General features: G+C 38.8%; 1 protein-coding gene across 2 annotated transcripts in view; it reads right to left on the bottom strand.

Annotated features, from left to right (window-relative positions):
* LOC126297512 (protein inturned) overlaps positions 1–23,818 on the bottom strand; it is a 229,004-nt gene that overhangs the window by 73,757 nt on the left and 131,429 nt on the right. For both annotated transcript variants that reach the window (XM_049988398.1, XM_049988397.1), the window contains exons 11-13: positions 19,301–19,354; positions 11,489–11,551; positions 4,888–5,073 (exon numbers count right to left, since the gene is read on the bottom strand). In XM_049988398.1, the coding sequence (XP_049844355.1) occupies positions 4,888–5,073; positions 11,489–11,551; positions 19,301–19,354 (303 nt within the window). The remainder of the gene's footprint in view (positions 1–4,887; positions 5,074–11,488; positions 11,552–19,300; positions 19,355–23,818) is intronic.

Genomic DNA, 23,818 nt, shown 5'->3' with positions numbered 1-23,818 from the left:
GCGGTTGTATATGATTGCTAAGTAGGGAACTATTGTATCAGCATAATCTGAAAGGAACCTAATCAGTATACAATCTGGACCTGAAGACTTGTCTGTATCAAGCAGTTTGAGTAGCTTCGCAACCCCTTAGATATCTACTTCTAAGAAACTCATGCTAGCAGCTGTTCGTGTTTCAAATTCTGGAATATTCCATTCGTCTTCCCTGCTGAACGAACTTCAGAAAACTGCATTCAATAACTCCGTTTTAGCGGCACAGTCGTCGGTAACAGTACCATCAGCACTGTGCAGCGAAGGTATTGACTGCGTCTTGCCGCTTGTGTACTTTACATACGACCAGAATTTCTTCAGATTTTCTACCAAATTTCAAGACAATATTTCATTGTGGAACCTATTAAAGGCATCTCACATTGAAGTCCGTGCCAAATTTCGCGCGTATGTAAATTTGATCCAATCTTTGGGATTTCACATTCTTCTGAACTTCGCATGCTTTTTCTGTTGCCTCTGCAACAGCGTTCGGACCTGTTTTGTGAACCATGGGGGATCAGTTCCATCTCTTAGCAATTTATGAGATATGAATCTCTCAATTGCTGTTGCTACTATATCTTTGAATTTGAGCCATATCTCGTCAACATTTGCATAGTTAGTTCGGAAGGAATGGAGATTGTCTCTTAGGAAGGCTTTTAGTGACACTTTATCCACTTTTTTAAATAAAATTATTTTGTGTTTGTTGGAAGAAACGGTATTGAGCCTAGCTACAACGACCTTATGATCACTAATCCCTGTCTCAGTCATGATGCTCTCTATTAGTTCTGGATTGTTTGTGGCTAAGAGGTCAAGTGTGTTTTCGCAACTATTTACAATTCGCGTGGGTTCATGGACTAACTGCTCAAAATAATTTTTGGAGAAAGCATTTAGGAGAATCTTGGAAGATGTTTTCTGCCTACCACCGGTTTTGAACAAGTATTTTTGCCTGTACAAGGGAAATAAACTCGCATGCAATGTTATAGAAAGGGAAAAGGAAGAAGATGAAGGTGAGATTGGAGACATCTAAAACTTTGAACATAGCTGCTAAGGTTCAGTGACCGTGTCAGAATTATATTAGAACAAATAAGCCCTCGGTCACAAATATTAAGACAAAATTGACCAGTTTTCGACGCTACTATGAGTGTCATCTTCAGAATTAAACTAACTGTTCTAAAACATATTAGGTACATAATACATTAATAAAATTAAAGTTTGTACTGACTGGAAAGAGATGCAGTACTTACAAGTCACATTTAAAAAAAATCAAAGTCGAAAAGGTGAAGTCATAAATAGTTGTAAATAAGATGGTGAGCCGCTAAGGGCTACTTGTGCAGTCCATGTTCATTCAAGTATGAGCAGCCCTTAGCGGCTCGTCATCTTATTTACAACTTAAGGAAGACCTGGGCAAACGAAAAATTGCATCACGATGGGTTCTGTATGACTTGATGGAAATGCAGAAATTGATGCATTATGACACTCCTCAGATGCACTTGGAGCACTCTGAGTGCAAAGGAGAGGCTTTCTTATGCCATATCTTAACACTGGATGAGACATGGGCCACATCGTATGAGCCAATCCAACAAATGGCATCATTATGGGTTGTCACGAAAGTCAAAAGTGCATCAGAGCCCCAGTACGATGAAAGTTATGGTGATTCTCATGTACGACTGTGATGGTGTTATCCTAACGCATTACGTTCCTCCATGGCAGAGCACCAATGCACAGTATTACTGTTTGGTTTTGGAGCATCACCTGCAACCAGCATTGCGAAAGAAGCAGCGACACTTTCTGCACAACCCACCCATTATTCTGCATGACAATGCGCAGGTGCATACAGCGCAAGCTGTGGCTGCTCTGTTCAGTCGATGGGACTGGGAAGTAATGTACCATCCACCATACTCCCCGCTCTTAGGTCCTTGTGACTTTGATTTGATTCCGAAGATGAAGGAACCACTTTGTGGCATTCGTTTCAGAATTGTTCCAGAGATTAGACAGGCAGTAGACCACTCTATTTGCACCATCAACAGAACAGGCTCTGCTAACAGTATACAACGCCTTCCACATCTCCGGGTATGGGTTCTACACAATGGTGGTGACTACTTTGAAGGACAGTAACAGGTGCAAACATGTAACTCTTTTATATTGGTTGTGAATAAATAGTTGCCACTATTTAAGTTACAACCCTTGTATAAAGGCCTGTACAAGAGAAATAAACTCGCATGCAATGTTATAGAAAGGGAAAATGGAGAAGATGAAGGTGAGATTGGAGATATGATATGGCGAAAATAACTGGACGGAGCACTGAAAGACCTAATTCAGCACAAGGCCCCATGTCTGGCATCACACAACTAGCACCTATGACCTTACTACACACCATGCTGCTGTGTATTGCAAGTGGCTGCCCTTTTTACCTGCTTACTACATGGACTTGGGCAATCACAAGAAAACATTCCAATGTACACAATAATAGGCAGGATTGTTTTCCTCAAGTCTCCAGTGGTTAACACACATCCAGAGTGGGCTCGTTTCACCACTGGTGTTGCCACAAGTGCTAACACTTCTCACTGCCACCAGTCACGTGCCTTGAAGCACTGATCCCTGCAATTTTCCGTGACCTGGCTATAAAGGTTGCGGCTCAACTGACTACAGTAGTTATATATCAGAGCAGCTATTTGGCCACATGCTGACTGTTCACACTTCTTCAGTACAAAGCTCTCCCCCTAATCAGGGGTGTAGTTCATCATGAGTCACGCCATTGTGCTGTTGTCACCTCACAGAGTTCTCATTTCCAAGCAAATGAGACTTGCTCAACTGATGTCCACCTGCATCTGCAGTCCAAAGAACATGTTGCCTGCTGCATCCCAAATGCTGCCCTCCCCAAGTGCCTCCTCTGCATGACATCACTGACTTCAACTTCAAGCACCCAACCTTGCAGCATATCAACTACAACCAATTAACCAATTCAAGGAGAGTCCACTGCATATTGACAGATTATATGCTGGCACGAAGACGTGTTCCCAAGAAGTATTGTTTTGTTATTCGTAGTGAATCCAGAGGCTACTGTTTGTTTGTCATTGACTTAATATGCTTCTATTATTCTGGTTACATGGGTTTTCACATTTATAAGCATGCACCTACAACACAATGGCCACTTCACCTATAGTTGATGATTCTCCCTCAGAATTACTGAAATACTCAGGAGAGGCATTCATGATAAAACACTCCATGTGGTGTGCAAGATAAAACAGGCAAAATACCCTCAGTTTGTAGGTGAATGTGATAATTCTATTTCTGAAGAAATCGGGTTCAGACAGATGATAATATTACTGAACCATCAGGTTAATAGTCATGGTTGCAAGATACTGACACAAATTATTTAAAGAAAAATAGAAAATCTGGTGAAACGGACCTAGGAGAAAATCAGTTTGGGTTCCAGAAAAAACATACACACGTGCAAGATAATGTTGAACACATGTGCAATCTTAGGACATATACTGAACATTCCCAGATTCATAGCATTTACAGATTTTAAGAATTGTTTTGGTAATACTGACTTGAATACAGTGCTTAAAATTCTGAAGGATAAAATACAGAGAGCAAATGATTATTTACAACTCGTACTAAAATCAGACACATTTATAGGTGTCAAAGGACATGAAATAGTTGCAGCAGTTGAAAAGGGAATGAGACAGAGCTATACAATAAGAGAGCTGTGAAGGAAACCAATGAGAATTTCAAAAAGGGAATTAAAACTCAGGAAGAAGAAATTTAAACTTTGAGGTTGCCAGTGACATTATAATTCTGTCACATATGGAAAATTACTGAAGAGCAACTGAATTGAATAGACAGTGTCTTGAAAAAAGTTTATAAAATGAATATCAACAAAAGTAACACAATTTAGTGCAGTTACATTTGGTGATGCCTAGAGAATTAGATTAGGGAATGAGACACTGAAAGTGGTAGATGAGAGTTTTATTTGGGCAGTAAAATAAAAAGGTAGGACATAAAATCCAGACTGACATTAGCACAAACAGTATTTCACATTGCAGATAAATGCAAATGTTAGGAGTCTTGTCTGAAGGTCTTTGGAGTGTAGCCTTTCACAGAAGCGAAACATCAATGATAAAATGTTCAAACAATAATAAATCATTAGTTTTTAAATTTGATTCTACAGGAGAATGCTGAGGATTAGACGGGTATATTAGATAACTTTGAGGCGGTACTGAATCAAACTGGGGAAGAAAGGGATTGGATAATAGGATGCATCCTGAGGCATCAAGGAATCATCAGTCTGGGAATCGAATGTGGAATGGAGGGAACTACTTGGGGGGGGGGGGGGGGGGGGGGGCTGCAAAGGGGGAGACCAGTACATGACCATAGTAATCAGGTTCAGCTGGATGTAGGCTGCAGCAGTTATGGGCTTGTACAGGACAGACTACCATGGAGAGCTGCATCAAAGAAATCTTTGAACTGAAGATCACAACAACAACATTATTGTGTATGAGTAATTATGAAAAGGATAGATTGCTCCTCACCATAGAAATGAAATGCTGAGTTGCGGACAGGCACAATGAAAAGACTGCAACATACTGAGCTTTTGGCCAAGGTCTTCTCCAGAAAGTAATACACCCCCCCCCCCCCCCCCCCACACACACACAGAAGCAAGCACACTTCATGCACCCACGACCGCTATGTCTGGCTACTGTTTTGTGTGTACATCACAATGTACATACAACATGTTACATTCTGAGATAAAGTGCTGTGTGTGCACTAAATACATCATATGCTTACAAAATATGACCAGTGAGCTGGTTATCTGGCTAAAATGCCAAATTCCATTAAAACATTATCTCTAAGCTATACCTGTCCTGCACATAAAAGGAAATGACGAGCTCCAGGAGGTGCTGTTATTGGTAAAAAGACTTCCCTCCACACCAGAAGTGAAAGCACTGCTTCTCTATGGTTGAGTTCCAGCAAGCAATGCTGTCGTAAAAATGTGTGAATGTGGACCAGTATACATTGTTCTATGTGCCACGTAAGTAAGTGTCCCTGAAAACAGAAAGCCATTAATACAGTATCCAAGCTAAAAAAATGCTTGTTTCACAAAGTAGCACACCTATAACAAAATAAAACTGTTGGAACATTTCTGTGAAACTAATGAAGCAGTATTCAGGACTATCTTTTTTGATGCTGTTGATACTGTAAATATCTTTTACAAAAATGGCACTGAGCACTATTGGACTTAACTTTTGAGGTCATCAGTCCCCTAGAACTTAGAACTACTTAAACCTAACTAACCTAAGGACATCACACACATCCATGCCCGAGACAGGATTTGAAGCTGTGACCGCAGTGGTCGTGCGGCTCCAGACTGTAGCTCCTAGAACCGCTCGGCCACTCCAGCCGGCTATCTTTTACATAAATCTGCATATGTGTCATAATGGAAAAATGGAATACAGGAAACAGAAGGTATCAACCCTTAGAATTTTAACATCTAATGCACAATGAAGTGTTTTTCCAGTCTTCCATTAATTTTTACAGAGGAGCAACACACACTGTAATGAACAACATGCAACAACATGTATATGGTTCTTCTACTTTAAACTACTCTAAATACAGGGCAAATCAAAAAGAATATAGCAACTACAAATGGCTGTAACTATTTAATGCATTGCAATAAATGGATAAGAACTGCAGAAAATATAAAATGAAGTTCAAAATTTTGACCAATGCACAAGCACAAGGAATCAGATGCCAGTGAATGTGCAGTGATGTATAAGTGAAAAGTTCCAAGACGTGTGTGAAATTGGCAGATGTTGTACAGAAGGTATTCTGTATGTTAGCATTTAACAACTGTCATTCTGTCACCTCAGTGCAGACAATATTTCATTATCAATGAACGCCAAACGTCAATAACATTCATAGATGGCATCAGCAGTTTGATAAACAATGTTTTGCAAAGGAAAAAGTAATTGTCAGCTATATAGTCAGCAAAAATTGACATACCAAACCAGTAGGCGACTACAAATGCCACCACCAACAGATTGGTATGTTTTCTAAACTAAGCTGAAAATGAAACTGCATTTAATTAAAATTTTACAGGAACTGAAACATGGAGATTACATCATATGTAAGGATTATGTTATGGCAATTCTGGAAGCCATGGAGGAAGAAATATTTGCTACACATCTTATTTTTAATGATGAGGCAACCTGGTACAAAAATTCAAGTATAGGGTACAGATGAGCCTTCGGATGCAATAAAGCATTGGCGTGACTCACCAAAAGTTAATGCTTTGTGAGCATCGTCAGCATAAAAATTGTCTGGCCTATGTTGCTTAGTTGAGCTAATTAGCTAATTGTTTCAACAAACACTTAACACTTACCTGGACATGCTTGAGCAATCTCTCTCTCTCTCTCTCTCTCTCTCTCTCTCTCTCTCTCTCTCTCTCTCCGTGGATATATTTTTATGGGGTTATCTAAAAGACCTTGGGTAAGTACGTCCTGTGCCAAAAAGAATTTCGGAACTAAAAATTTGCATTTTTTATTTACTCATGTTGGTGATGCCATATGTGCTTCAGAATGTATGGTGTGAAATGAATTATTATTTACATGTCATTTGTGTGAGTAACGTGAGTTACATACACCTCCTATGAAGTATGTCAAACAAAAATTGGACTTTCTTCCACATATTTTGTAATTTTTGTTGGCATGTCACTAAGCATTAAATAATTGTTGCCGTTTGCAATCACTGTATTGATTTTGAACTTTCCTGTACCTGAGTGTTGTAACTGTATACAATTTTGCCAATTTTGCATTTCCTCTACATTTCTCACAGATTTCCTCAATGTTTCTCCTGAAATCAGTAATATTCTCAGAAGCTCTTCTTTTACACTGAAATTACTCAATAACATTCTCAGCTTCACTGCCAACTGTGCTTTGATTTATGTATCTTTATACTCATGAAATTGCAGATAGAACCAGTCACATAACAAGTTATTTTATAACCCAGTTTGCATGCCATACGATAGGTAATTATATTCTCATTATGACAGTGGGATTCAAGAGCTGTAAATCTTTTATTGTTGACATTTATTGGAAATCCATTAAATAAGCAGTTGTTGCCAGTCAGTTTTTCATCTTTTAGCAATGCACCATCCTTTTCTTCTTTGTGGGAATGCGAGAGATTTTGAAAGACACATGTGTGACATTTGTAGATTTTTATCAAAGGCCTAGTGACAAAGAATTTTTGGGCAGCCAGGGAAGATTTTAGTTGACTTATTTGTTTCTTTCTTAACTCAAATTCAGGAGGCATGATTTATATGAAAGTAATATCAACATTACTAGCACTGCAATGCTACTGCAACACAATGAACACACACATTTATTTACCTTTACAACAGACATGACTCACCACAGTCAATATTAAAATTATAATGTCATTTTATTTTACTTGAGTAACTCAATATGAGATTAAAATAAAAAGTACTAGCAACCCAGCATGGCGTCAACTAGGTAGTATTAAGGAGCTATGGCCAGACGACTTGTACGGTGTATATGGTGTAATAAATTTCGGAAAACAATGTTAAGTAACTGAATATCATCACTTTCACATAACTTATGTGGTGTAAGCACTGCATGGCAGGAAAGTTGTTTGGAGGCTACAATATTGCGTGTTCCATATTGACCTGGTGTTTGGAGTGACATCTCATGGCAACGATGGGAGCACATTGTGATGTAACTAATATGTTTACAACCAATGTAAATATTGTATGTGAATCATGGGTGTATGTATGTGAGTGATTTATTATGTATCAGTGGCCGGCTGAGCTGGTACAAATAAAAGGAAAAATAAGAAGAAACATACAAGATGTACCATTTTGCTCATGTTACAGCACTCGTTTTGTGAAGCTTAGCATGCATTGTGATGCATTACTGAGGTTTGTTACTGAGGTTCACTGCTGCAATTCTTTGTCGTGGGTTCTTTATGGCAGATTTCTTGACCATGCCATACAAAGAATCAGCATCTCGTTTGAGAAAGGGTTTGGTTTGAGGAAGGCAGGAAGTTGAAATAACGTAGCGTATGTAAATGAAGCAAAGTTGCTGAAGTTGTAGAAGTAGTTTTTCAGAAAACATTTAACTTGTAGCATAAAAAATAAAACGTCACCTACTTTGGATTCACATGCTTTTTCATTATGCACTTATTCTCAAACAATTACAAGGAAACTACTGGTTAAAAATACTTGACTATTTCAAATTGTAAGCCTCACATCATAACATAATGATGAGGTGGTCATCTTTTTGTTACTGGTCATATATTTTACAATACTACAAACTTGAGTAACTCACTGCCCATTGTTCAAAGAATTTGCAGTGAATTAAGAATTTAAATTGTGGTACTAATCTGAGTGAAGCAGACACAGAAAGTCTGAAAATGTCATCATATTTCGAAATGCACATCTCCACATCATTGAGAGGTGAATGCCAGGTTAAAACGTGCATTCAAAAACAAAATGACATAGCCAGGAACTGATCCCACAACCTTTGGTTTTCCAGCCAAATGCTCTAACACTATATCAGCACACCATATACAAATTACATCTTGCTTGCTGTGTTTTCAATAAACTGCTGCTCTCTCTTGAGTTATGGCGGCTGTTCGGTAGGTGGCAATGACATCATTTTTACAATTTCACTATAATTCATTATAATTCAGACTATTTTTATTAAATATTCATTAACTGTATATACAAACTTTCCTCATGAATTAGTGTACTTACAAGTAAAAAATGGGTCAAAATCCCTACAGCAGTTCTCAGACTAGTCTGTACATACAGACAGATGCGACCAAGCAGCTTCAAATTTGTGTATATAGAGATTAAAACCAATGAAGTATGAATATATAATTGGAAATCAACAATGCATTCTGCCATCTTTAGATTTCTGTGTGGTGGGAATTTGCACTTTATTTGTGCCAGCCAGAAGCTGCTGCAAAATGGCAGGTAAGATTGGTTGTCAAGTTTGCACAGGTATGATAACTGAACTTTTTAAGTAAGGAGCATTTGGGTGAGAGTATGAAACTAAGGGAAAAATGTGTGTCTACTGAATATTTTATTGTATCTGACTATTTATACATAAGCTCTTACATGTTAACCAGCACAAAAATAAATAAATAAATAAATGGGGATCTACCCCTAAGAAAGACACAATAAGAGTAACTGTACAAAAGTGTCATTTGAGTACTTTGACATGCACAGATGCAGTGAAAGCATTCAGTCTGATATTAAATTATACGTGAATTTATTCAGCAATGTTCACACATAAAGGGTGAGAATTATTGAACTATATAGGGGGAAAAAAACGTAAATTGGTTACACACTACGGCATGCACACACTTTATCCAACATGTAAATGTTACTATAGATATTTGGATTTAGGTTATAACATGTTTGACATGCCTGCCATCACTGGTGATGATGTGGCACAGATGAATAGCAAAATTCTGCATGATCCACTGAAGTCTCAGAATATCATTGCTGTCGATGACCTCCTGAATGGCCGTTTTCAGTTCAGCAATGGTTTTGGTGTTATTGCTGTACACTTTGTCTTTAATACAGCCCCACAAAATGGAGCCACATGTCTTCAGATCCTGAGAATATGGTGGCCAATCAAGGGCCACACCAGTGGCCTCTGGGTACCCCAGAGCCAGATTGTGGTCCCCAAAGTGCTCATCCAAGATATCAAATGCGTTCCTGTTTCGATGGGGTCAAGCTCCATATTGCACAAACCACATCTTGTTGGAATCAGGGTCACTTTGGACAATGGAGATGAAACCATCTTCCAAAATCTACACATACCATTCTTTAGTCACAGTGCCATCACGGAATATCACACAGATTATTCCATGATCAGAATTTTCTCACCACACAGTCACCTGTTGAGGGTGAAGAGACTTCTTGATCATGAAATTAGGATTATCAGTCCTCCAAATGTGCCAGTTTTGCTTACTGACAAACCTATACAAATAAAAGTGAGCCTCGTTGCCAAACCAAACCATGCATGTGCATACTAATTGCCATCATGCCCCGTGGCCAACCATGTTGTTTGTACATCCTAACGCAAACTGTTCAGAAGTTATGACAATTTTATTTCATATAGTTCAATAACTGCCACCTTGTACATCACTCTGCACTTTCATAATTTGTGTAGTTCTTATGCTACTACTCTTTACATTAAGTCACACTGTTTTTAACCACTTCTAAATCATTTTTGCACCCTCAGCAAATAAAGTTTACTTCATAATTTTTGTTGACAAGAGCATTGAGGAATTCATTTTTCCAGAGATAGACTTTTTTCAGTACTACAAAATCTAGTTGCCTTCTTTTGTCTCCCATGTACTTTTCCTTTCACTTATTTTTGTTATTATTTGGTTTAAGACAATACTCAAAAGACACATTTTTTAAAAACATTGTGTGTAAACATCCACCATATATTTAGCTTTACATGTATGAAGTTTTCACAGCGAAAGTTTGATTGGGTATAGATTTATATATGAATGTGTATGATGGTGCATGGGTAACTTTTTCATATCCTTTTCTACCTCATTTCTTTATTCATCAGAAGAAATTATATTAATAACAGCCCACTCACATTAGAATTCTGCCCTAATATCTTTTAAATAACTTGATATAAATTTTGACAGTTACTTGTTCTGAGATATCTGAAACCAACACCATAATTAATGGTTCAAATGGCTCTGAGCACTATGGGACTCAACTTCTGAGGCCATCAGTCCCCTAGAACTTAGAACTACTTAAACCTAACTAACCTAAGGACATCACACACATCCATGCCCGAGGCAGGATTCGAACCTGCGACCGTAGCGGTCGCGCGGTTCTGGACTGAGCACCTAGAGCAACATAGAGTAAATCAGACACCACTTGTAGACTCACGTAACATTTAGCTGAGTGAGACTTTGGCATGCACGAAAAGTTAGTGGATTGTGTTGTTAATTAGACCCACCCAATCCTCAATCCTGGCTTTGTGTTAAACCACAGCTCGTTAGCTGTATTGAGAACCCAGTCTGCCTTTATGAGCACTCATTTGGCAGCTTTCTTTCTTGGAATGTTCTAAAGGTATAGAGAACTACAGCTAAAGAACTGGAAACCATGGTGTTTCCACAAGCAACTAGGGTATTAAAGGCAAATTCAGACAGAGCCTGACATTGTATGGCCAGGCCTAATTCTATCCACACATAGCCCATCCTTGTAACTGCTGTATGTAATATACTTATTAACTGGGATGAGCTGTCAACTTTCACTGAAGTTAGTATGTTCTGTAACATGTAACACTACTGAATTACACAGTACTACTTTAAATGACCAATTTCACTCACTGTACTGAAAAATTCTAGTTCAAGTGTCACAAAATTTCATCAGCCTTATTAAAAATATTTTAGGACTGCATACCTTGTGATAATAGCATGATCCTATGATTGTATATAATCTCTGCTGGTGGTCAAAATCTTCATTCTGAAAAACAAAAGTGGATTTCCTAATATACTTAAAACAGACAATTGTGAAATGCACATTTAGAAACACGTCATTCAGTAAGTGAAAAGCATGTAAATATTAGACAACAAAAGCATGAAAACCTGAAATGAAACAAAGGTGGAGTCATCTCTTTTGCACCACAATGTTGCCTAAGAAATAAAAACAATCTGAAAATAGGAAAGGAAATGAGGAAAGGTGAGGGATGGGGGGCGGGGGATAGTGGCAATAGCAAACAGACACACACAGGTGACATTTTTCTCCTTTTAAAAAAGACTAGAGCCACTCCATGCCTACGCTAGCATGGTGACCATCACAAAAAGTTCCATGTTGCTTCTGCACTGCATAGTTACTCAAACCGAAGTTATCACAGGATGCAGGACTGTGATGTTGTCCACTAGTCTGGGTAAGGTTACTCACTGATACGGGTCAATTAGAAGAGAGTTGTCGATAGAAACATACGAAGAAACAGTGAGTTTAGGGTGGAGGGAAAAAAGTGCCATGGTACATGCCACAGGAAAATAATCTCTGTGACAGTCTGGAGATGTAGTAAGGAGTAGTGGTGGAATTGCTTTCTATCTGTGATAGATCACGCAAGGGTAAGTTATATTAGTAGTGAGTATCATGCAGCTCAACAGACGTCAGTGCTATCTGTTCCTCATACTGAGGTCAGTCCGAATCTGTGCTGCAGTGCCTAGGCTGCTGTAAGGAAGGCCGGTGGCCCACATTTGCATTAGGTCTCACCTTTGTGTAGCATGGTTCTTGTGTCACCATGGTGGGTGGCAGGCAGCTGCTGCTTCTTTGTGTGCCTGTTGAGTCTATGCAACCAGCATGTTAAGAACATGCTCAGTTTTCTCAGGCAGTTGGTCAATGGTTGGCTCAGTTTTGCCATGTTTCCTGGTCCAACATGCAACCAGCATGTTAAGAACATGGTCAGTTTTCTCAGACAGTTGGTCAATGGTTGGCTCAGTTTTGCCATGTTTCCTGGTCCATTTGTCATTCTTCTTGGAGCGATTAACGAATTCACTCAGCAACACTGCTGATGGCCCCTTAACTCAGTCAGCTGAAGTCTGGGTAACCTTCCTTTGCCCATGCTGTGGCATGAAAGGATGATAAATTTTGCTCTCACTGTAAAAATGATGACTACAACAACAACAATTGTGCTTAATTCACAACTGCCAACATCACAAGCACGCCTTCTCAGCTCTCCTTCAGACTAGACAGTGGAGCTCACAATGACAGATGTGCGTTCACTTCACCTGCTTGAGCTGAACTCACATAGGTGAGTTCCTGGCCTGTGAAGCATATTCTGAAGTGTGGTGGCAGAATATGTAAGAGTTCAGCTCTGCTTATAGCACACTAACAACAGTGAAAAATTAATTAGTAAACACAGTGTGTATCATGCTACATTAAACACTGTGCAACCATAAGGTGTATGTTGAGTGTGGTGGTATGTGAAATATATCTAATTTTAAAAAAGCTCTGAGATACATCTGTACTAACAGTCATAGTGATTTTTATTTTATGTGAACTATGACACCCGCATTCACAGGCACAATGACGATGGTAACTATCTTATATTATTCTGTCTATTCTATACACGTATGAAGTGCACTACTGTGTTTTCTGCCTGTATGTTTGATTTAATTTCAGTTATTCTGATATGATTTTCAGTAACAGATAGAATGATTCACAAGGAAGGTTTGTGTATGCAATTCATAAATATTTTATACCAACTGGCTGAACTGTGATGAATTTTTGTAAAAATGATGCCATTACCATCTAGCACGGAATGGCTGAATTTCTTGGAATTATCCATTCACAGAAATTATCCATCCATACTGTGGACACAGGAAATAGGCTTAAGGCCACCTGCCTGCAGTGCCAGCCCAGCATGAGCTACTGCTACTGGTAGACTGGTTTGAGCTACCACTGTCTTCCTAAATGACCTGTGATTTAGGATGTGTGGTATCAATGGTGTCTGCATCAACTGCACCCAGCATGCAGGGCACTGCTCACCATTAGGTGGAAGTCAGCACATTTAAATCTCCTTCCTGCATACAGCTAAGCAAGCTCACACTTCCGTTGCTGACTGTCTCCTATAGGGGGCATCACACATATGTGCCCCCAGAGGACCCTAAATCCAAATTACCTGACTGTTTGCAACTCTGACTGGCTGGTGCATTTTTTTAAGTGGTCACACTTATAGAATCGTTCCACACTCAGTGGATCTACAAGCTTATCAACCTTAATACAGAAGATTGTAGTGAGGAAATTACATTGGTGCTGCATCACACTACTAAGCATTTATATGTATCAGTGACTTATTTGATTGTATCAGCTTTCAAGCTTACAAGAACATCACTCTCATTGTAGCTCAGCACCACAGCAGGACCTAAAGCACTTCAATGTCAAGTATATATCAATTTTTAAGTGTACATACTGTAAATAAACTTATTAATGTTACTTTTTGTAGATTCCAAATATCTTTATTCGCCACTTCAACTACTGACATATTGGACATCCATTGATGATGAATCTGGTGCTGTAGTGTGGCAGCTGTCAAAAATTCATACCAATTTGCTAATAATTTTGTGTGGAATATATTTTACAGTGTCTGTAATTTGCATACACAATGACAACTTCTAGAGAGCAATCACTCACTGCACTTATTCAGTTTCCGAGTTAAAAAATCACCTCACTGCTCATTATTATTGGCAAGCTGATGGATCCACAACAAAACCAGCAAATAACAATGAGTAAAGCACAGAATTCCAGTGGCCATGTGTCATCTCCTCCCTTCCATTCTTTTGATGCAAACCAAGAGGAATGGATTGAGTAAGCAGCTTGAGCAGCATACGACATACCAGGTGAATCACAATGCTTTTTCTGTTTGTATGTAGAGGTGTATATTTTCCTAATACTATCATATGAAGACACTGTTGGTGAACTGGTTGACTTCATCAAAGTTAATATTCATGTAGCTCCTGCTTATTTCAAATTTTTTTGTACATGTTATTATAATAATCAATTCTGCAAGGAATAGATCACTGAACTGAAGGGCGTGACTAGAAAAGGCAAATGTAGTTGCTCTTGTGGAGCCTCATTTCGAGACGAATGCTTTGCAGTGCCATTATTCAAAACCTTGCTGATAACAGGATATGGACTAAGACTCTAAAGCATCAGACCACTGGTCTCAATGTCATGCTCAAAGACATCAAAGGTCAAGAAGTGCAAGACTTCATAGAACTTGACTTAAAGGTGCAATGATGAACTCAGACAACCTGGTTTCATATGGCATAGGACAAACACCACCATAGGCAACAGGTAAACACAGCATGGGGTGCCTAGCCACTTTCTTGGCTCGTTCAAAGCTCTGAAAGTCTTGTGCGAAATGTTATGTAATGCACAACTGCAAAAATTGCTTTCTCCACTACCATAAATCAAGATACTCAATAGAAACCCAAAGTAAATTCTGTTCCACACAAATCTCAGTTTGATAAAACAGAACTAAACATAATCTCTCATTCTGAGACTGTATCCACTCCTCCTGGCAATCCACACTAGAACCATGGCTGAAAGCGACGAAATCGTACAGTGAAATGCACATCGCAAAAATTGCCTCAGTCTAACCATCTCTCCCATAATAGACGTACAGCTAAATTCTTCATCAATCACAATTCAGACAAAGTCAGTCTTCTGTAAGTCAGAACAAATAGTCATATTCAATGGACAAAAACTGCAAACTGTTCATCTCTCTGCACATTTGAAATCAAGCTGTATCATTTCAGTTGGATATTGTTGCTTCAGTCACACTGTTTAATGAAAATACTTATCTGCAGTTGGGAAACCCTCAAGTACAAAATCATGCCTGCACCTCATGGCCCACAATGGTGAAAATATCCCTGTTCTTGGAAAATGTACTTTGCAAGCAAAATATAGAAGTACGACTACATCAGTTCCATCCCCTGTAGTTCAGTCAGATTCTATCACTAATATTTTTGGCATGGATGTTTTTCACTTATGCATACTACTGATATGCAGCTTTCCAATACCAGTTTTCAGCAGTTGTGTCAAAAATATGTAAATTATCATGCCCCAGCTCTTGGCTGATATACGTCTGCAGAGTGGCAAGGTAAGTGATTATGTTTTCCTGTGTTGTCCCTGTAATATATATTTCTTAAATTTTGTTCGTGTTTTTTTGTTTAAGAGGTTGAATCTTGAATTTTTGTAAGTGAAAATTCATTCAGTCTGTAGCACAGTTTTCACTTCTTCTGAAGAGCCAGTTACATAGCTCATTACTGCATCAGCATTCATTGGTGATGCACCAGAAGGATCGAAAGTTGCATATCTAGGATTCAGTCTGCTTTTACAGTTTACTCTTCAGTTAGCCTTCCTAGGATGGACATGAGATGGTGTGACCTATTCTTGAATACTGCTTGAGTTTTTGGGATCTGCACCAGGTCAGATTAAAGGAAGACCAGTAGGTTCAAACAACACTTGAGTGTTCTGGAGTGTTCAATTGGAAATCTTTGGAGGGAAGGCGACATTATTTTTGAGGAACACTATCAGAAAATTTAGAGAATCTGAAGCTAACTGCTGAATGATTCTACTGCCGCCAACATATATTGTGTGTAAGAACCACGAAGATAAGATAGAAAAAAATTAGGGCTCATATGGAGGCATATAGACAGTTATTTTTCCCTCACTCTATTTGAGAGTGGAACAGGAAAGGAAATGACTAATATTGGTATTGGGTACTCTTTGCCAAGTGCCTTACAGTGGCTTGTGAAGTATCTATGTAGATGTAGACATTTGTTCAACGTCACAGTGGGACACGCAAAGAATTTTCACATGCATACTACTCTCATGGACAATGCAAAACCTGTTTTAGCACACTAATCTGGTACCCTATGCCATTCATGATGAAGATACACCTGAACTTAACAGATTAGAACAAATCAGAGTTTCGAAATCTGTTTCTGCAAATCTGCAAGCACCTCCCATTGTGATCACAAAGAAAAGTGAATGGGAAGATTAGACTACGCACCGACTATGAACCTGCAGTTGTCACTCAAACAGTGAATGATTCCTTCCCGGTCCTACGTAGTGAGAAACTTATGGATTGCCTTAAAATAATGGAAGATTCTTTGCAAAAATTTGTTTAACTGATGCTTATCTTCAACTTTCGATTTATCGTACTTAATATGTACATCCATACCTCAACACTAGTGCCTTCAAATCAGAAGTGCCTCTGCTCCATTATCATTTCAATGTTTTTCTTGAACAAGTGACACTGAAAGTTCTGTCCTGTTCAAATTATTTACATGACATCACTGTATCTGGACAAACACCGGAACAGCATCTCAAACATTTGAAGTCTCTTTTTCCAAGTTTTAAGTGACCCAAGACTCCAGTGTAATTTACAGAACTGATCAATTTCAATGCTGAAAGTGAATATGTGGGATATGTCTTTGATGCCTACAGTGAACATCCCTCAACTAAGCATTTAAAGATCATATGGAGAATACCTTCTCCTAAAAATCTATGAGAACTACAAGCTGCTGTTGTGAAAAGATAAACTACACCGAATTCATTCCAAACACAGTGAAAATAGTCACTCCTTTGCATCCTCTCTGGCATAAAAATGTTCCTTTTAACTGGACTGGAGAATGTGAACATCTATTCTCACATCGAAATGTCCATTCTTAGTTGTCCATGTCATATGAATTTCGACCTGTAAAAAGGAGTAATGTTTGCAGTTGATGCATCACCACATGGAATAGAGGCAACTTTATATCACAAGGCTGACAACAGAGAATCCCATGTAACATTCGAAATCTAACACACAGAACAAGGCCCAAGTCAACTACAGTCAGCAAGAAAATGAAGTATAAGCTGCAATTTATGGTGTCACTAAATCTCATCAATATCCATATGGTAAAAACTTTTTCTTGTAGCTGGTCATAAGGCACAGGCAGCTCTCTTTTATTTGGCGAAAGATGTACCTGATCTTACAGCACAGAAACTGCAATACTGGTCACTACTTCTGTCCATTTATCAATATCAAATTCTTTAACACACTACAGCCCAGTATGCAAATGCAGTCATTCTGTCTGACTTAACCATGGGAAATGATCTGGATTTTGATAAATTGGAAGTTTCTTTTCTTCAGACTGGCCATTTTGTTTTTGCAAGCATTGCAAGTTTTTCCTATTAATTCTTAGTAGATTGTACAGGCTACTGAACATGATCAGACACTATGATTACTCAAGTACTACATGCAGATGGCTTGGATTCATAATCCAAAATCAATTTCAGATGTAGTAGTTTGTAAATACCATGCACAAAGCGACAGCATTTCTCTTCAGAATGGAATGATTTTATTGTATTCTTCTAATGAACAAATGTAAGTTCTGATTCCTACATCTTTTGCAACATGTGTTCAAACCATTACATAGAGGGCATTGGAGAATCAGAAAAAGGCAGCTAGTGTGCCAGTTTTGCTCATGGCTCAGACTTGATAAACAGACAGAAAATGCAACCGTCCACTGCCACGTATGCACAGACAGCCAGGCAGCACCGTGCCAAGAATTTTTAAATTGAGTTCTATCTAGAATACAAGATGACACATTATCATCGATGCACATGGGTGATGCTGTGGGAATTAGATTAGGAAATGAGACACTTAAAGCAGTAAAGGAGTTTTTCTACTTGAGGAGCAAAATAACTGATGATGGTCAAAGTAGAGAGGATATAAAATGTAGACTGGCAATGGCAAGAAAAGCGTTTCTGAAGAAGAGAAATTTCTTAACATCGAGTATTGATTTAAGTGTCAGGAAGTCATTTCTGAAAGTATTTGTATGGAGTGTAGCCATGTATGGAGTGAAACATGGACAATAAATAGTTTAGACAAGAAGAGAATATAAGCTTTCGAAATGTGGTGCTACAGAAGAATGCTGAAGATTAAATGGGTAGATCACATAACTAATGAAGAGGTATTGAATAGAATTGGGGAAAAGAGGAGTTTGCGGCACAACTTGACTAGAAGAAGCGATCAGTTGGTAGGACATGTTCTGAGGCATCATGGTATCATCAATTTAGTATTGGAGGGCAGTGTGGAGGGTAAAAATCATAGAGGGAGACCAAGAGATGAATACACTAAGCAGATTCAGAAGGATGTAGGCTGCAGTAGGTACTGGGAGATGAAGAGGTTTGCACAGGATAGAGTAGCATGGAGAGCTGCATCAAACCAGTCTCAGGACTGAAGACCACAGCAACAACAACATACAGCTAATATCCTTTTGTCAGTCCATAGCATTTTACTACTAGTTCTATCACTATCAAAGCACTCGCTACTGTATTTTGCTTAGAAGGTTTGCCACGCACAATTCTTTTGTAGAATGCTCCACAATTCTATTCATCAGAATTTCAACAATTTTGGCCACAACAATGGAATCCAAAATATTCGAATGGCACCATTCTCTCCTCAGCCGAATGGTGAAGTCGAATATTTTGTTCGCGCTTTCAGCAGAACTTGCAGGAACAACAAGACAGTGTTGAAACTAACCACAACAGCAATGACAGTGTGGTGAAGCTGTTGCAGACAGACTATGGGATTTCTAGTGAAGTCATGTGACTGGACAATTGGAAATCAACTATGTTAGAGGCCAGGAAACAGACCACATACACATTTCTAAGCAAATTTGAATGGAAAAGAACATGACCTACCATATCTCCAAAATCATTGGCTTCCATATGACTCAGCAAGTTGTCTATCTGTACCTGCAATAAATATGAAAGTGGTATTAACAAACAGTTTTAGTATGAATGCAAAAAAATAATGATATTTTATCATTTACAGTCTGCATCTCACACTATTCTTAGAAGGGGGAGTTCCCACTATTACTACTCTCTTCAATACTTCAAGTTTTTAATTCCTTCCATCCTTTCTATTTCTTTCTAGTTACAGATTAGGAACTTTAACAATTTTAAGAAAAGGATAGATTGCTACTCACCGTAAATATGACAAATCGAGTTGCAGACGGACATAACAAAACAACCGTTACACATTTAGCTTTTCGTCAAAGCCTTCTTCAGAAAAGAAAACACACACACACACACACACACACACACACACACACACACACATGCACACAAGCAAGCACACCTCATGCACACATGATGACAATCTCCGGCAGCTCGGACTGGAATGCAACTGTTACACTGAGCGGCAATCAGGAGTCAGCTCACGGTAAATTCACACCAGATTGCCACTAAACAGGACAGTTGCATTCTGGTCTGAGCTGCCAGAGACGACAGTCATGTGTCCTTGAGGCGTGCTTGCATGCTTGTGTGAATGTGTGCTTTGGCTGAAAACTAAATGTGTAACAGGCTCTTTGTAGTGCCTGTCTTAAACTCAATGTGTCATTTTTATGGTGAGCAGCAATCTATCCTTTTCCTAATATAGTTGATATTCCAACCTGGAGTTTCCATTGTTTGGAAATTGGAAAATTTAGTTTCTGAAAGTTTAAGAATTAACACTCCTAACTGTTATTTCAAATCAAAATATTTTAAAAAGTTGTGGTTGAGACCGCCACATAGTGAAATAACTGCAATACTAATAATTATAATAATAATAAAATCTTTAAAAAATCACTAAGAGCTGAAACAAGAGAAAAGTTCTTCAGGACCCTAAGTAAGTAAGACACAAGGAGCACGAAGCGAGTCATAAGGAATGATTGACTAACAGGCAGGATTCAAACTGTGGAGTACTGAAAAAAGCTGTTTGTAAAAGTTCAGACTGGATTCAAAAAGAAATCACACGATGCAAATAGAACCACATATAATGACAGAGAAATCGAAAAAGTGATTCCTAAATAAATGAATAAAAAATTGAAAATTGAAGTCAAGAGATAGCAGGCTGCTGACATACTTCCTCTAGCCCCTCGGACACACACACACACACACACACACACACACACACACAGAGAGAGAGAGAGAGAGAGAGAGAGAGAGAGAGAGAGAGAGAGAGAGAGAGAGAGAGAGAGAGAGAGAATGAGGAGATGATACAGAAACAGATCTAAGCACAAGTTAATTACAAGTTGAAGAGCCAGTGCCCATAACTGAAGTTCAAAGCACCAGAGCCAGTGTTCAATACTTAACTGTGCCATCTCCAGCTTGCTTAGATTCATAAAAAATGGCTCTAAGCACTATGGGACTTAACATCTGAGGTCATCAGTCCCATAGATTTAGAACAAGTTAAACCTAACTAACCTAAGGACATCACACACATCCACACCTGAGACAGGATTCGAACCTACGACGACCATAGCAGCAACGTGGTTCTGAACTGAAGTGGCCACAGAGGCCAGCACTTAGATTCATAGACAACAAATTTGCTTCCTGGACTTACACAGAGAAAGAACTACTTAAACAGCTCAATTTTATTCTCTGTTTAGATTCTGGCTAATTCATCTTTCCACAGTATCTTTCCTTCTAGGAGTGCTACTTCAGTCATATAGGCAGAAACGTTTCTGTGAAGTTTCAAAAGTAGGAGACAGCAGAGGCTGAAATGAAGCTGTGAGGGCAGTCTTCAGTCATGTGTGGATAGCGCAGCAGGTAAGAATGCTGTTGACAAAAGCTACATTCTCCCATTTGAATCCTTGTATGTCACACGGCTTTAATTTGTCAAGAATTTTCCTACTAGTTCGGTATATTTTTATGACAGATTGTAGACACTGAAAACAGTTCCTCACATTTTCTATAATGTAAATCCAGTAGAAAGTTTGTTACATTAAAAATATTTATATAATTATAGAGGCATGCCTTTGTAAAATTTCATTGGTTAGTAACAGTATCTGCAAGGCAGCATTTCCCTGTAGCAGTTACACTACATATGTGGCCAGTCCTCTGACAGTCATAAGAGACGGTTCGAATGGCTCTGAGCACTATGCGACTTAACATCTATGGTCATCAGTCACCTAGAACTTAGAACTACTTAAACCTAACTAACCTAAGGACATCACACAACACACAGTCATCACGAGGCAGAGAAAATCCCTGACCCCGCTGGGAATCGAACCCGGGAACCCGGGAGTGGGAAGCGAGAACGCTACCGCACGACCACGAGCTGTGGACTGACAGTCATAAGACAGCTACTTCCTTGTTCCTGTAGCTAGCATTACGAGTGATAGCCACATGGACTATATGATAGTTATCACTGTCCATCACCTTACACTTAAACAGAAGAGTGACAATGTGATCACCAGAGATGTATATTGCTAACATTGTAAATCATAACCATGATGACATACTTTAGGTAAGATTACAGCTTTGCACCACTTACCAATTATACTTCTATGTCTTTATTTTTGCCACGACCTATAACATTTTTCACTGTGTACATGACTACAAGAGTGATTCAGCACAGCAGATTATGATGATGTGTAATACCTGGTGACTGATACACAATGAATTAAGTAATAATTTTTATTGGTATGTATCATAGAATGAGTGCTTAAATATAAAATGTATTATGCTACTGTTCACTTCTTTTAAGCAATTTTATGTATTTTAGATCAGAAGATGGTTTGTCAGTAAGAGAATTTTAGACATCTTGATCTAGGATTTTTATCCAGACATTTTAAAAACATCTAAAACAATCAACAGTAGTAAATGGGTATACCACCCAAAATCACAGAAAATCAATAATTATTTCAGAAGGAAGAACATACAAAAGTTTTACTGGGCATTTATGGAAGAACTAAAGAACTACAAGCCACCTAGCCTTTGTTTTTGTCACCCTAATGGAACACTTAAGGTGAATGCATGGGTCAAATGTGAAATCCTGAAGCAGTACTTCGAGAAACCACATAAATGTAAACCACCTGCAGAAAGATAACAATTTCACTTAACTGCACCAAATCAAAACTCTGTTCCACCTACACACGAGGGAATATGAAGCATCATTATACATCTCAAAAACAACAAAGTGCCAGGGGAAGGTTGCATAATCGTAGAAATTCTCCATATCACAGGTGAACTCTTGACTGACAGACTACAAGCCATCATTACCAATACATGGATAAACCTCATCATACCAGCACTCTGGAAAAATGGTTTGATCCATTCACTAAACAAAAAGGGTGATAAAATGGATTCCAACAATTAATGAGGTATTACACTACTACCAGTTACCTACAAAGTTTTCTCATGTGCCATGCTCACCAGGCTAGAGAACAGACAACATTTCACAGGCAGGCTTCTGACCAGGCCAGTCATGTGCAGAACAGACCTGGAACCTCAAGATGATACTGCAACACCAAATGTCAAACTGCACAGCAGTCACTTACGTAGATTTCAATAAAGTCTGCAGTTCAATCAATTGCATCACCCAGTATAACATACTTAGTGAACACTGTAGATAGCAAAAGGAATGTGTTAATTGAATGGACCTTGACAGGCACAATCTCTAAAGTAAAATTCATGGATGAAATCTATGAACCTTTTCAAATTAGAATTGGACTAAGATAGTGTGATTAACTGTCCCAACTCCTGTTCAAACTAGTACTAGATAAGTTTTATCAAAACTTGGGATAAAGAAATACCTCTAATAAGTATGGGAACCAAAGATATAGGAATCAACATTAAGTGACTAGATTATGCTGATGACCTAGCAACAATTACAAGTTCTGTCACGATGTCCAACTGGGATCTTTGGCAAGAGATGTTGTGTGTGTGTGTGTGTGTGTGTGTGTGTGTGTGTGTGTGTAGAGCATCTGACCAGGCTTCCATGTGGCTGGCAAAGGCTGCCTTCAGTGTGTAGTGCATATGCTGTACCATCCTCTTACTGAGGGGATGCAGGCATATGGTTTAAATATGTTTGCAACCACACATTATCATAAGCCCTAGGAAGAATAGGCACTCGAATTGCCTACCCCTATCAGTGGTAATGATCTGTGGCAAGTCAAATCTTGAGAACCAGAAACTGAGTAGCGTCCAGGCGACAGAGACTGCAGAAGTATCAGGTACCAACATCTCCTGAGGTCACCTAGTTAATCTAGCTACCATAGTCACCAAAAAACGAAATCTATCAGAAGAGAGTGGTAGGAGGGGAGGGGGTGGGGGGGGGGGGGAGAGTTGAGGACCCACAATGACAACATGTAAATATGATAATCTTCACAAAGGGGAGAGAAATGAGTCCATGGGAGCAAAACATGCCCAGAAACATTGCAACATTTATATTTC

Source organism: Schistocerca gregaria, chromosome X, assembly GCF_023897955.1.
Source record: "Schistocerca gregaria isolate iqSchGreg1 chromosome X, iqSchGreg1.2, whole genome shotgun sequence".
NCBI classification, from domain to species: Eukaryota; Metazoa; Arthropoda; class Insecta; order Orthoptera; family Acrididae; genus Schistocerca; species Schistocerca gregaria.
Note: the sequence above shows the minus strand (reverse complement) of the source record. Positions and strands in the feature narration are given on the sequence as shown.